Source organism: Takifugu rubripes, chromosome 6 (assembly GCF_901000725.2).
Source record: "Takifugu rubripes chromosome 6, fTakRub1.2, whole genome shotgun sequence".
NCBI lineage: Eukaryota > Metazoa > Chordata > Actinopteri > Tetraodontiformes > Tetraodontidae > Takifugu > Takifugu rubripes.
Window position 1 is genome coordinate 10,773,437 of NC_042290.1, and position 14,515 is coordinate 10,787,951.

A 14,515-nucleotide genomic window follows, 5' to 3' on the forward strand; every position below is an offset into this window, starting at 1 on the left:
TTATCGAGGTGAGGTGACGAGCGGCCAGAGACAAATAATAAGATGAATAAAAAACCTCAACGAAAATCGTGTGTGAATTGCTTTACAAAGTATAGTTACTCATGCAACGCTAAATACACATCAAAACTGGCCACAGCAAACTTTCATGATGTAGAAAACATAAATGTGATAATGTGTGCGGCACAGGCATTTGTCATCTACATGAGTGTAATTTGTCAAAAGAAAGAAATGAGTAAGCTTTAACTGGTGTAATCATCTCAGTCAGCTGGTGGGATAACCAGAGGAGTGCTTTGAGTCAAAAGCTATTTTGCTTATGAGTCATTAGCTATTAAGTACAGCTCCACCAACATAAAGTCAAAACAAAAAGTAAAAAGTCGAACGAGTGATTTCCCCTCCATCTCATCAAGGTCATTGTGAACTTACACATTTAACATTCTGGCATTTCAGCCGTTTCTGGAGAAAATGCCGTCCACCCGTTTACATGATGCACCTCAACCCATTGTGATGTATCACCTGGACGATGATTTAAAATCTAGAAAAGGTGCAATATTTTAAGGATTGACTTCATTAATGGGGTAATGCGCCATTAATGTCTATATCCTGATGGTGCATTCAAGTGCGCCTGAGCCCCAGACTTTCAGATTGCGCTCTTGATGGATGTTGGAGAAAACCAGTCTGACATCCAAACACGAATGCGTCTCCGGGGCTCGTGATGCCCGGGCGGTATTGTGTAACGCGCGCAGCCACGGCCCCGCCCCCACCGCGTGGTTGTTTTCCGTGTCCTCGCGCCGCTCGCATTACGCAGCATCCACGCGGCAGGAAGAGTCGCCTTTGCTGTTCATTTACCCGCTTTAAGGAAGAGTCAACATGTCCTACGCGAAACTAGTCTCCGCTCTTGCGAGGGCCAACTCGACTAATGTCAACAAAATGCTCGTTTCGCCTGGAAGATACCGGTCGACGGTCGCATCCGCCAAAAGCCAGGAAGAGCGAAGCCAGCTGGAGGGCTGCGCCGTGGTGGAAGCGGAGCCGGTGGAACTCATCAGCCACACCGAAGCTCCGCCAAAGGCGCGCAGGAGTCACGTCAAAGTGGACTTCGACAACACGCAAGAAGCCTACAAGAGCAAAGGGAACATTGAGCTGCTCCGGAGCCTGCTGGTCTTCAGGCTGTGCGCAATCGATGTCCTGGTTGAGAAGAACAAGGAGGTGAGATCAAAAGTTGTTGCCTATGTTATAACAGTTTGACTTATCTTACTGTATTATTGGCTTTCAGCTGATGGAGCTCACGAAGAAGCTGTTTGGTCAGAGGATATTCGAGAAGATGATGAAGATGACCTTCTACGGTCAGTTTGTGGCCGGGGAAGACCACAACGCCATCAAACCTCTGATCCGGAAGAACCGGGCCTTTGGCGTGGGGGCCGTTTTGGACTACAGTGTGGAGGAGGATCTGACACAAGAGGAGGCTGAGAAGAAAGAAATGGAGTAAGCAGAAATGTGTCGGGCATGTAAAGTTCGTTCGTTTCATTTAAGGTGAAGGTTGAAGTCGTTGAAGGAAAAAGAGAAGTTTGACATTCATTTGGATCCTGATAATTACATGGTAACAGACCGAGCAGAGTACATTCTTTTTTAAAAGCTCACCGGTCAGGTTACAACAAGAATCTAGTAATCTGATCTAAAATCTAATTAGCCTCATTCTTCCCTTTCAGCAGATAATTCAGTCTTATTTTTTTACATCTGTGCGCGCTGTTGGTTAACAACAGATATCCTTCCGTAGCACCGTAAATTGACGTGATTTCTTATCACTTTACTGCAGCTACTATTTCCTACTGTTTGTTCTCTCAGTATCGTAACTGTAATGAATTACCACGAGTCTTTAATCCACCGGCAGGAGGTAAACCGAGCCGTCCCTTCTTGGACAGTCAGGACAGACCCCTCTCTTTTGATTGGCTGAGCAGGCGCTACTCCTTTTCTTGTAGGCTGGTGATTGGTCCAGGCAGGAGGCCTTTTTTTAGATTCATGTTCCAGATACACACACTGGCAAACAGGTTATGTAATGTTTGAAGTGGGACCAGGTTTCTCATATGTATGTATTTATGCATTAATGGTTAATATTAATGGTTAATATAATCACAGACCGGGGAACGAAGTCTACCATATGATGTACAACTCGCTCATATTTCAATCAAAGTGAACTAAATGCTGATTTGTTTGGAATTTAAACACACGTTGACACGCTCTGCTCCGCTCTGACGACCCCCTCCCTCTTTTCTTTCAGCTCCTGCGTTTCTGAAGCAGAGAGGGAGAGCCCAGGTTTGTGCACTTGCCCCTTCACAATAAAATACGGGTTAAAATGCACTTTTAAGATGCATCATGAGACGGGGCTAAGCTGTCACATCTACAGCCTCAATGACATCAACCGCTAATTCCCCCCAGATGCTGATCAGCGCGAGAAAAAGTACAAGGCCCACCGTCAGTTCGGGGACCGGCGGGGGGGTGTCATCAGCGCTCGTACCTACTTTTACGCTGACGAGGCCAAATGTGATACCCAGATGGAGACGTTTCTAAACTGCATTAAGGCCTCTGGTGAGAGCGGAGAGGCGCACGCTGTCGTGTTTTTGCCGCTTTAGTGGGTAAGCAAACAGCAAAGGGACTGAGGGTGTTTCACCTCGTTCTCAGGGGGGGCCTCGGCAGACGGATTTTCAGCCATCAAGATGACAGCCCTCGGGCGGCCGCAGTTCCTCGTGAGTTTTCGACCGCGCACCGTGTATCTTTGTCCACGTGAATCAGTCGTAGTGCAGACGGTGAATTCTTGTGTTTGCGCAGCTCCAGTTTTCGGAAGTCCTGGTGAAATGGCGCCGCTTCTTCAACTTCCTGGCAGCACAGCAGGGGAAGTCTGAGATGATGCTGCTGGAACAGAAACTGGAACTGGATGAGCTCAAGGTGCGTTTCGCCTCCAGTCATTCCAACAAGTTCTCACTCGTTCCTCCACCACATGGCACAGTGAAATGTTCACCTTTTCAGAGAAGGTCCACTTGTTAAGTTTGTAATTGTCTCATTGAATCTTTTAGGAAAGTTTGGCTAAAATGGGTTTGGGTGCCAAGGATGACATCGGAAACTGGTTCTCAGGAGAGAAGTTGGGCTTATCAGGGTGAGGCAGGAAAAAGGGAGATTTGATTGTGAATCAAAATGGTCTGTAAAGAAATTTCAGCTTCCGGCAAAGTTACTGAACATGTCATGTTGTCCAGAGCCATCGACCTGCTGGACTGGAACAGTCTAATAAATAATACCACAAAGATCTCCAACCTGCTCATGGTGCCAAACCTGAAGGTGAGTCATAAACCAGTATCGCCAGAATCTGCCAACTGGGTCGAGCGCTCTCTACTGGGAAACTGGGGCCACTTAAAACACAAGAACACACCACTAAATCTGAAAATCTGCCCAACTCCAGACTCTGACCGCACTTTTTTAAAGATGTTCCCAGAAGTGAGACAGTATTTGCTGCCCCTCCTCCTCACTGTGTCGATGGTTATAAGCTGTAAATCCTACCGTTATATTGAATTAACCGTCCGTGTTGCAACACTAGTCAATTAGCTGAAAAGGATCTTGGAATGCCAGACATATTTACTCAAGGTCAAGCACAGATCCATGTGCGTCTGCTGTTTTTATCTGTTTATCAAGTCCAACACTGACACAGATAGAGTTATTTTGCCAAAGAAAACAAATGCTGGATGATGAGATGATTGTGTTGGCTGGCAGACGGGTCAGCTGGAGCCTTTGCTGAAGACGTTCACAGCAGAAGAGGAGAGCCAGATGAAGAGGATGCTGCAGAGAGTGGACATTCTGGCCAACGTAAGCATCCAAGCCATTATGTTGAACGGTAACTCCACCCACCTGTGTTTGCCGGAGCCTCAACCTCTGCCTTGTGTAATCAAGCACGCCGTGGAGCATGGCGTCAGGCTGATGGTCGATGCCGAGCAGACGTACTTCCAGCCCGCCATCAGCCGGCTGACCTTGGAAATGCAGAGGAAGTTCAACCGAGAGAAGCCGATCATATTCAACACCTACCAGTGTTACCTAAAGGTGACGCCGCACCCTCCTGGCAGCGAATAACCACAACTATTTCCTGCTACTCTCCTCTAACTTGATGTTTTTTAGGAAGCCTATGACAATGTAACTATGGACATCGAGTTGTCACGACGTGAGGGCTGGTATTTTGGTGCCAAACTGGTTCGCGGGGCCTACATGTACCAGGAGAGGGACAGGGCCAAAGAGATCGGCTACGAGGACCCCATAAATCCAGACTATGAGGCCACAAACAGGATGTATCACAAGTAAGTGTTGGCTTAGGAGCGAGAGTCCTGTTCAGTCCTGTTGGGCCGCTCTTAGAATGAATCCACATCTTCACCCAGGTGTTTGGAGTACGTGCTGGAGGAGATCGACAACAGCAGGAAAGCAAACGTAATGGTTGCAAGTCACAATGAAGACACGGTGAAGTTCACCCTGGAGAAGTAAGTTCATGTAAAAAATGTGCGGGTTTATGCAGCAACAAACCGGAAAGCCGTAAGCTTTGATCTCTTTCCTGTAGGCTGGTTTAAATCGCATTGGGAAATGAACTAAACACGTGCTCCGCTCAAAGGGGTTGTACAACGTGGTATCGCCACAGGGAACACGACAAGCTGGGCTTCGTTATGTAACCACCTTCAGCATGTCTCTCTCTCTCTCTCTGCACCAGGATGAATGAAATGGGCCTTTCACCCACCGAGAATAAGGTTTACTTTGGACAGCTGCTGGGAATGTGTGACCAGATCAGCTTCCCGCTAGGTATGCTAACGCTACACAGCCGCTATCGCTGACTCTTGCGTCACATCATCATGTGAAGTTCCTGACCGCGTCATGTTTTCGACGCGGCCTCTGACCTTTCATGTTCTATACAATCTAAAGATATCCCGACAGTAAACAACCCCATTAGTGTTACTAATGAAATATGGAAGACACACTTATCGATCTGCCTCGGCACAGTTGACCACTATTGATCGGAAAGGAAATAATTAAAAATAAGGCTTTGAAAGTATTGAGTAGAAACCTTAGTACATTCTGTCCACACCAACAATCGATCTGCTCAAACCTTTTATCTCAAGGTTATTCTCTGTGTCTGTTGGAAACAGGTCAGGCAGGGTTTCCAGTGTACAAATATGTTCCCTACGGACCCGTGAATGAGGTCATCCCCTATCTGTCCCGCCGGGCCCAGGAGAACCGCGGCTTCATGAAGGGCTCTCAGAGAGAGCGCAGCCTGCTGTGGAGGGAGCTGAAACGCAGGCTGCTGAGCGGTCAGGTTGTCTACAGGCCTTCCTACTGAGTTCAGACGTCCCACATTCTAAATGTGGCGCATGCATTCCGTGCAGTGCGCATTTATCTGTTGTGCCTTAATGCACCAGCTGCTGCTCTCCTTCCTGGGACTGCCAGACTTGTTTTTAAGACATATTTTTATAGTTTCTGTAAATATGTGGGTTTGGTTTGTAATGATATAAGTGTTTGGAACAGTGCCTTTAATAATAAATGTATTTAACAGAGGTTTGTAAGCCATTCTAATCAGCAGAGACCTGAACGGAATGTTCGTTGGACTTGACTGATTGATGTACTGCAGTTTTCAGCGCTCTGGCTCACAGCCGCTCTTCTGAGAAGCACCGTCAGCTGACATGTGTCAGGATACCGGCGCTGGTCAGCACAAACATGAACGCTCTTCTATTTGTGGTCCTCCTCGTGCTGTCATGGTCCTCATTTGACACTCCAACAGGTTCGGTTGTCCCACCAGCTGTGAACTCTTTCAGTAGTTTTCTTTTTGTTTCGGGGGGGGGAAACATGTACGTGAAATATCTGCGTCCTTATGGCCCACCTTAGCGTCACAATCTGCTGATCTGAAGAGCACGTTGATGCTGCTCGCCTGATTTATGAACCGCTGTGAGGCGTTAACGCAGAAAGGTGGCGCCACGTGTTCACTCTTCCCTCGTGTTCTAGGAACAGACCACAGTTCCTGCGGCGTGTTTCTGGGAACACCCAGAGGACAGGAGTCTGATGGTCGCTTTAAGCCATGTTGGAGTAGTTTTGTGGGTTGGATGAGATGTTTAATGAATTAACTTATAGCCTTTTTATCACTGCCTCTTATGTGCACAGGCTGCCTGTACTGGAAGGGAGATATTTACTGGAAATGGACTTTTTGCTAAGAGATCCAGGATTTTCTCTTCATGTGTTGAATGAATTTGATTCATCTTGTAACACTGGCACTTTTGTTGGGTTTTTTAATTTTAGAGTATGATCTTTGCTTGTTTTCTGTATCTCTGCTGTCTTATCCTCAGTTGTTGGAACACGTGTAAATTATTAACCAAGGCAATAAAGTTCAGGAGGTACATGAAAACTGCAGCTGTGTGATGGTGTGATGGCAGCTGGGGGACAGAACAATAGCCTTTGTATCCCTGACTGGGAGCTGTTTTTCCAGGCCCTCTCTGCACCTCAGGGTGTCGTTTCGTGATAACACAACACAACAACAACGTCACCATGACAAGAACTTCATTGTCCGAGCTCTCATCAAAGATCATTCAAAAATCCAAAGATTCTCTCTCATATGAAGACCAACATCGATATTTACTCCTCAAAATAAAAAGGAAAGATGGTTTCCATTCATATTTCTGGAATATTATTTGTATTTAATAGAATTTACATCTAATTTGGAAAATATGATCATTTTCCATTTCTTTTCTATTCAACAAATTTGTGTTTATGCAAATCGGGATTTCTGAATTTGGAATGTTGTCCTGTAAGACAACTACATTCCGTTTGAGCCAAATAACGACTCTGAAAATTCTTACGTGTTGCGTTATGGGTGTTAACAACTGTGAAACTGCAGTGTGACACAGTGTGTGACACAATGTGTCAGTACAAATGATTTCATGTCCAAGATGGCACCGAATCGAAGATTTAACCCTACAAGTTAAGGCCCAACAGCTTCTAAACTGGCCCTCATTCAACCCAGGACCGGGTATATTAAACCTCATTAAAACTGGCCCTTCTCTGTAGCCCCCCCAAACACACACGTCAGATGGGCACCTGCACTGAGAAGACACCTGTCCTCACCCAGCAGGTGGGTTCAGTGGTTTCAGTGGGGGTTATTTCTGCTTATTTCATTGTGTTGTTTCTTTATTCTGTCTATATTGTTGTTTAAGCAGAGATGGAACTGTGCTGAACTCAGCTGAGGATGTGGAAAAGAGCCAGTTTAGCTTCTCACAAAGGATAAAATCCATTTAAATGATGAGATAAAACAAAATCGAGGCGGCGGACCCCAATGTGCTACGATCGGTGGGCAGTTCAGAGGTCTGACCACGGACCTGGCACAGCGGTTGGGGGTCGGGCCAAAAGTCCAACTGTCCAAACTGATTTCAAACTGCACAGACCAGACGAGAACAAGCCCACGAGGGAGAAATACACGAGCCGGTATCGGGGTTCAGGCAGAGGCTGGGAGGGCAGAAAACAACCAGCGTTCCAGAGAGGAAGAAACTCCACTGTTCTGAGAGATTGGATGCCTGAACAGAGATGCTGACTCGGCGTAAAACTCTGAACTGGTTCTCCAACTTCTCTTAGGCTCGAGCAGTGGATGCGATCCGGTCGCACTGTCAACAAAGTCTTCCCCTAGACACCACCGGCTCCCACTGCAGGTAAATCAAACCCCTTTTTTGTATTTTCCAGCCTTACCTTGAATCTGAATCAGAAAGAGGAATTATAACGACCCCCAGGGTCAAAGGGCAGGTAATTAAGGTGCAACGTTGACCGTGTAACTGACCAATGCAGCATGTTTTATCACACTAAAGCGTCTTTTGAAGCAGTTTTAGAGCTCTTCTACATAAACACTGCCACGAATATCAGTTGCTCTTCTTCCATTTCTGCTGATTGTTGCACCATAAACGTGTTTATTGTGTAAATACGGGGGCCTTGTGTAGTTTACAACACGAAAACTGCAGCAAATGGAAACGTGGTGACATTTCCAGCTTGTGGTTCGGTCAGTTTACAGTTGAATTTATTCTCAGTTGCACGAGACGTGTGTTGTTCATCCGTGGTGCGTGTCGGATCTCCCTGGAGGTGTTTCTTCATGGAATGTGCTTTCCAGGTCTCGATTTGAAGGATGTTGGGAGTTCGAAGAAGAATCTGCTCGAGAGGCCTGATTCTCTGGTTCTTCATCGCCAACATCCTGCTGGTGCTCTACTACATCACAAACTCAGCACACCTGAGCATCAGGTGACCTTTCTATGAGTTTATTCAGCTCCACTGTCACAGCCAAAGCAGTGCCTTTTTAAATTCATGGAGTTTCCCTGACAGGCAGAAATAAGAGAGGAAAAATATCAGCAGCCTGGAGGCTTCTGCCGGGTTTTTATTCTATTTCTCTTTGCAGGACCTCTCCGGAAGCCACGTGTCCTCTCAGTTTGGCCAAATCCCAGCAGAATGAGACCGGGTTCTCTCAAAGCCAAGCTCCTGGGGAGGACAGGTGCTCCCCAAAGATCAACATCATGTTCGTCAAAACCCACAAAACAGCCAGCAGCACCGTCCTCAACGTCCTCTTCAGGTTCGGGGAGAAGCACAGGCTGAGGTTCGCCCTTCCAGACGGGCGCAACGACTTCTTCTACCCGTCGCCCTTCCAGAGCTCGTGGGTGAAGGACTACAGACCGGGGAAGTGCTTCAACATCGTCTGCAACCACATGCGCTTCGACCATCGGGAGGTGGCCAAGCTGCTGCCGCCGGACGCCGTGTACATCACCATCCTCCGTGACCCGGTGGCTCTCTTTGAGTCGTCCTTTCATTACTATCACAGCGCGGTTCCGTTCACGTGGAGGATCAAGGGAAAGAACAAGCTGGCGCAGTTTCTGGAGCATCCAGAGAGGTTCTACTATCCCAGAGCCATTAACTCGTTTTACCTGAAGAATCTGCAGTTTTTCGACTTTGGCCTGGAAAACAACTTAGAGGCCGACGATCCTCAGGTGATGAAGGCCATTCAGAACCTGTCCCAACATTTAGATCTGGTCCTAATCACAGAATATTTTGAGGAGTCTCTTATCTTGCTTAAGGACATGATGTGTTGGACCGTGGAGGACATCCTGTACTTTAAACTCAACATGAGGAGGAGCTCATCCGTGTCTCAGTTGACTCCCGACCTGAAAGCCAAAGCTCTACAGTGGAACGGGGCCGACTGGAAACTCTATCAGCACTTTAACGCCACCTTCTGGGCCAGAGTTGAGGCCTTTGGCAGGGGGAGAATGAAAGAGGAGGTCGAGGAGCTTCGGAGAAGGAACACTGAGATGAAGGCCATCTGTATAGAAGATGGAGGGGCGGTTGAATCCAAAAATATCCAGGACAAACGTTTCCAGCCCTGGCAACCCTTCGGAGACTCCCCCATCCTCGGCTACAACTTGAGGAAAACGATTGATCCCAAATTTAAAGCGATTTGTGAAAAAATGCTCATGCCTGAGCTCCAGTATCTATCAGACCTGGGTGTGAACCTGTGGGTGACCGGACTGCTGGGCTGGATAAAAGATAACATTTTTAGACACACCATGTTTTTAACTTCAATTTAGCCAAGAAACAAGTCCCATAAATGCTTTGTGTCTTTTTTAAAAACACCTTTTTCACTTTCATTTCCATTTGACTGTCTATTTTTTACAGTGTGAAGCCCTGTCTGCATCTGGTAACACGCAGAAAAAACGTTTACTCTTTTAAACACCCGGTGCTGCCATGAAGCTGGTCCTTGTTGTTACAATTGAGCATTATGTGTAAAATATGCAGTGGCTGACATGTTTCAGAGTCATTCCTTAAGACATACCCACAGAGAGAACAATATTATTTGGTGGAAAGTCATTTAGAAATTAATCAGTACAAAATTGTCAGTTTACAAAAGAAAGATATGAAAGCGTTGAAAAAGATTGTTCTGTCAACTGGGGCCATTTTGTGTCCTACAGCGACTCTTTAAAAGTAAGATTTCTTACTTTTGAGAATGCTTACACTTTTGTCACATATTTTCTACACTCTGTTAAAGCTAATAAACATAAAACAGCTTTCTTCAGGTTCACAATATCCGGTTTGTAAAAACAAAAACATGTTGCAGCCTGTCGCCCTCTAGTGGCCGATACAGGAATCGCGCAGATTCACCTTTGACCTCAACTCCCTTCATTACAATTAACTTGGTACCACTGCCAAACCAGCACAAACAAGACTTACCTTATTAATGGTAATTTTATTAGTCTTAATCCCTCTACATCATTTTGTAATTGTTTGTGAACCTTGATTGTTGTAAACTTGTGACCCTGTCATTCAACGCTTTTGCAATTATGTTCAAGATTTTTATTTCTTTTGCATTAAACTTCTGTCTGTATTCAAACTATAACATTGTTTTGTCACTGGCTTCCTGGAGCAGTTGTGAATTAAAACATCCAACTAACTGCTCTATTTTCCACACTTCTGAGACTTTGCTGCTTTCACATTTAGGTTATGGATTAATTTCTCAAACTAAATTTTGCAAACATGATGCGGCCATCCCTCAAGAAATAGCGCCATTATATTTTCTTTTTCAACATGCGCTCTGTGCTAAAGACATCTACTAAATGACAACACTGCCACAAGTTGGAGACATTAACACATGTTTAATTTACAATCTGTGAGGAAAATTATGGTTTACAAACAAGGAAAAGGGACGAGGTGCCCGGAAATCATTGTTCCATCTTCTCGCTGGTCTGGACAGTCAAACAGGTCCTCTGGCAAACGCTTCCAGCCTCGGAATGACATTGAGCACATTGTCCATGTTGAAGGATCGTTGACTCGGAGGTGAAACCCAGAAAGATGAATTAAACCAGCTCTGGCGCGGCTGCACCTCTGCCTCAGACAACCACCGGCCGCGTCTTATTCCTCATCGTCCTGGCTCTCGTAATTGTGTTTGACGTGTTTCCATAGTTTCTACAACAGATAATACAACCAAGATTAGTTATTTCACAACAAAAGCGTCAATATCGTCAATTGCTAAAAGATGTGTTCTCCCTTCCTAACTATTAGCTTAGCTAGCATTAGCTCCGGTTCGCCCTTTGCTTGCAAGGTCAGGTTAAAACTTGCGTTAAAAGACAAAATAACACCCTTACCCCACGATTCAATTGTTCGAATATCATGTCTCCACCTTGATCGAACATTCGTTCGAAGAAGACCGCTCCAACCATGACGGTTATAGCGAAAGTAGACGTCCTCCTGAAGAGCGTTTGATAGATCGAATTTGCCAGCGACATCTTGGTTGAGTTGCGCTGGACCGGATGTCGCGTCAGGAATCTCAGGACTTTTCTGACCCAGCAAGGACACCGTACCGAAACCGGAAGCAGTCGTGTTAGCACTCTGATTGTTTTGTTGCTAGACTGTGTATAATTGTTGTTCATTGCGACTAATCAGGCAAATTGTAAGCGATTTTTCATGCAGTGACATCTACAGCAGCTATTTCTTCTCCAATGGTTTGTGAAGTCTGTTATCAATATTGTTCTACGTTCATCATTGTTCTAAATTAGTAGTGACTTAGCTGCTAGGCTAACAAAATTAGCTATTTCCAGTTGTGCTAAGGCTACATTTAAACCCTTATACTACACACTTCACATTTTCTGTCTGTAATTTTTTAGTAATTGAAATTGCAATTTTTACTTTCAAAATATTTTAAAACTGTTGCCCTGAGACATCTACTGTACGTAGTCACTAGATGGCAGTAATCCACCATATATTAGAGTCGCATTCCGGTTCCAGGTTGCGTGTATAATTTCTATCTCAAGGTCAAATCTGCAATGAATTAACCAGATGATGCTATGATATGTATAATACGATGTTTGTAAACTACCTTGTAAGATGCAGCAGTGTAAATCATAAATACTAGGATCACAGTTGGTTGTAAATGCTGACCAAGAACATGTCTAAATCACACACAATCTGTGTGTTGTCTACAAATAAATAAGTGAAAGGCTTCATGTATACGCTGTGACATTTCTTGGGAATGATTCTGAATAATAAAGGCAGTTGCAGTATATGAGTACAGTTGTTCGTCATCATGCTGTCAGGGCAACTCGTGAAAAGCACTTTTTCTTCTGTTTTCTGTCCCACAGAGATATAAAGTGTGACGCATTCCTGGTTGGAATATATAACTTGCACCATGGGCAAGAGATACTTCTGTGACTACTGTGACCGGTCCTTTCAGGACAACATGCACAATAGGAAGAAACATCTGAATGGTGTTCAGCATCACCGGGCTAAGAAGGCCTGGTTTGACCATTTTAAAGGTAAATCTTTGCATTTGAAACGTAAACACTGGAGATGTGGTTGAAATTATTTTAGAACATATTGGGAAATTCATTTTTGTTTTATCTATACAGTATTCCTCTGTCATACAGCCTGCTCTTTAGTAATTCTATTGTAAACTAGGAGTGTTCGAATGTAAAATAAGATTTTTACTATGATACACACTCTCCTGTTTCTTTTTTCTTGTTCTCAAAGATTCTTCAGCTGTTTTGGATGAAGAACAAGCCAAGAAACCTTGCAGGAAATTTATGCAAAAAGGTAACATGGTGTCTTCACCTCACAAAAAACCTGGATATGATGTTAAATAATTTATTTTTGTTTTAGGAATTTGTGATTATGGGCCAAACTGCAGGTTCTCCCACATGACTGAACAGGATATATTTTATCTCAGAAGACAAGTAGAAGGTAAGAACGAACCAATTAAAATGGCTGCCTACTGTATAATCAGCTATACACTCGAAAGCTGATGTCATATTGTGAGAAAGATTTTAATTATTACATGAGACAAGGCAAAAGAAGACTGTCGATTGTTTCAGAGGAAAAGCGGCGTAAAGAGGGCTTCGAAGACAAACTCTTTCACGAGCGAAGTGTGGAAGATTGGCTTTCCAGGAGGGAAAAGAAGAGGAAATCTGCCCCCAGCACCAAAGGGTCTCGGCTCTGTTCTGCATGGTTATCTTGCTGATGGTTACTCTGCTGGACTGCAAATATAAGAGCTCAATTATTTATCCCTACAGGGATCTGACAACAGAGGAGGACAGCGAGGAAGACCAGTCAGACAGAGATGTTCTTCTCCAGCTCCTCTCAGTCCACGACCTTCCGCCCTCTCTTCTCCCCCCTCCCTCAGGCGGCTGGAAAGTCCAAGAGAACGCAGAGTGGGGTTGAGTGAGGTTTTTTCCTTCGGTGATCACAAAGGCGTGGCTCAGTCTTTTAATTGGATTATTGCTGTACAGTCCAGGCCATTTCTTTAACGTCCCAACTTTTTCTGAGCTAAAATCATCTAAAAGTGGTTGATATGACAGTAAATTATGCGCCTTGAGTGTGAGATCTGCACAGGGATTCTTTTGATGTCTTTTGAGTCCCAACAGGGAAGGGAGGATTTGCTGAGCAGATGGAAGTTATATTTTGTTTTATATTAATGATGCGACGCTTCATCAGGCGGAGTGCTGATCTGGTTGAAAGTTATTTTTTACTCGGCCGCAAGAAAACGAGAAAAATAACATCTCTGTCAATTTTTAAGTTTATTTTTCTGAATAAATGAGCCTCTCAAGTCCGCTGGATCGGTGACTAATGTGCTTTTAATTGTCTTTGACCTTCTAGCATCCCCAAATTGAGTTTGCCGTCCCCGCTGAATTATGCTGGGATGACTTTCATCTTTCGTTTATCCCAGCGCAGCGTCTTCAGCATTTTTCCCCTGGAAGCTCCCTGAATATATTGCGTGTTTGTTCTTTATAAACTGACCTGCTGGAGGTCACCAGAGCCTGTGGTGTCGGAGCGGTTGTGAAGCCTTTAACCTCGGTCATCCAGAGTTCCCCCCCTGATCTGCCTTCCTGCCCGTGGCTCAGGAAGTGGCGCTTCCTTCTGCGCTCCGTCACTAATGCACGCTTAATGTGGCAGATGCTGCTCCATCAGCACCATCACATCTGATCTGGCGTCACTGAATGAGGAAGGACGTCACAATCGCACCTCTGCCAGATTTTAAGCCCCCTCCCTAGCCCAGAATAAAAGCACACGTCCAAATATGTAGGTCAAATACTGAAACGTGCGAGCGGTTTAATCACATTGATCTTTATTGGACTACATGCATCTAGAGACCACGTACATCAGTGAGTTGGTGAGTAACCTCCAGTAACGGCTGCAGGAACACAAAGTGGCTGGATATTGGACGCGTCCCACAGAGAGGAACCAGGAGAAGTGAGTGAATTAAAACATCCAATTGTCAGAACCGATCGTTTTGTGGGGTTTGCGGGTCACAAGAGGTTTTTTTTGTTTAATTATTTCACTCCAAAAAGGCACAGAACAGAAGACATTTACGGTCCAATTGGGTAACACGACAGTGCGCACGGAAATGTGCTCGTTATAACATACGCAGACAACATTTGACACAGATAGAGTTCACATTCGCACAAAACCCCAGAACGTCCACAGAGAGGTGACGCCATGTCCGGTA

The 14,515-nt window shown here is 45.0% G+C and overlaps 4 protein-coding genes across 5 annotated transcripts; 3 read left to right on the forward strand and 1 right to left on the reverse strand.

Moving 5' to 3' along the window:
* Positions 1-759: 759 nt before the first annotated feature.
* Positions 760-6,411, forward strand: prodha (proline dehydrogenase (oxidase) 1a). 2 transcript variants are annotated; one of them, XM_011604897.2, is made up of 14 exons: positions 760-1,203; positions 1,271-1,479; positions 2,273-2,302; positions 2,426-2,580; positions 2,674-2,738; positions 2,821-2,937; positions 3,066-3,145; positions 3,243-3,324; positions 3,754-3,846; positions 3,931-4,077; positions 4,153-4,328; positions 4,407-4,505; positions 4,730-4,818; positions 5,163-6,411. In XM_011604897.2, the coding sequence occupies exons 1-14, from the start codon at positions 868-870 to the stop codon at positions 5,351-5,353; spliced, it is 1,869 nt and encodes a 622-aa protein (XP_011603199.2). In that variant the 5' UTR covers positions 760-867; the 3' UTR covers positions 5,354-6,411. The 2 variants fall into 2 exon arrangements, with proteins under 2 accessions (XP_011603199.2, XP_003965593.2); XM_003965544.3 differs by having other exon boundaries at positions 762-1,203; positions 2,273-2,307; positions 2,431-2,580.
* A 321-nt stretch (positions 6,412-6,732) lies between these two features.
* Positions 6,733-10,362, forward strand: gal3st1b (galactose-3-O-sulfotransferase 1b). The gene is made up of 3 exons (XM_011604896.2): positions 6,733-7,703; positions 8,153-8,280; positions 8,435-10,362. The coding sequence occupies exons 2-3, from the start codon at positions 8,168-8,170 to the stop codon at positions 9,609-9,611; spliced, it is 1,290 nt and encodes a 429-aa protein (XP_011603198.1). The 5' UTR covers positions 6,733-7,703; positions 8,153-8,167; the 3' UTR covers positions 9,612-10,362.
* A 291-nt stretch (positions 10,363-10,653) lies between these two features.
* Positions 10,654-11,356, reverse strand: uqcr10 (ubiquinol-cytochrome c reductase, complex III subunit X). The gene is made up of 2 exons (XM_003965498.3): positions 11,163-11,356; positions 10,654-10,983 (listed from the first exon to the last, which is right to left on the reverse strand). Exons 1-2 carry the CDS (start codon positions 11,301-11,303, stop codon positions 10,930-10,932), a joined length of 195 nt encoding a protein of 64 aa, XP_003965547.1. The 5' UTR covers positions 11,304-11,356; the 3' UTR covers positions 10,654-10,929.
* A 9-nt stretch (positions 11,357-11,365) lies between these two features.
* zmat5 (zinc finger, matrin-type 5) lies at positions 11,366-13,626 on the forward strand. Its single transcript, XM_003965497.3, has 6 exons — positions 11,366-11,519; positions 12,156-12,329; positions 12,544-12,606; positions 12,673-12,753; positions 12,885-12,996; positions 13,083-13,626. The coding sequence occupies exons 2-6, from the start codon at positions 12,203-12,205 to the stop codon at positions 13,228-13,230; spliced, it is 531 nt and encodes a 176-aa protein (XP_003965546.2). The 5' UTR covers positions 11,366-11,519; positions 12,156-12,202; the 3' UTR covers positions 13,231-13,626.
* The last annotated feature ends 889 nt before the right edge of the window (positions 13,627-14,515 follow it).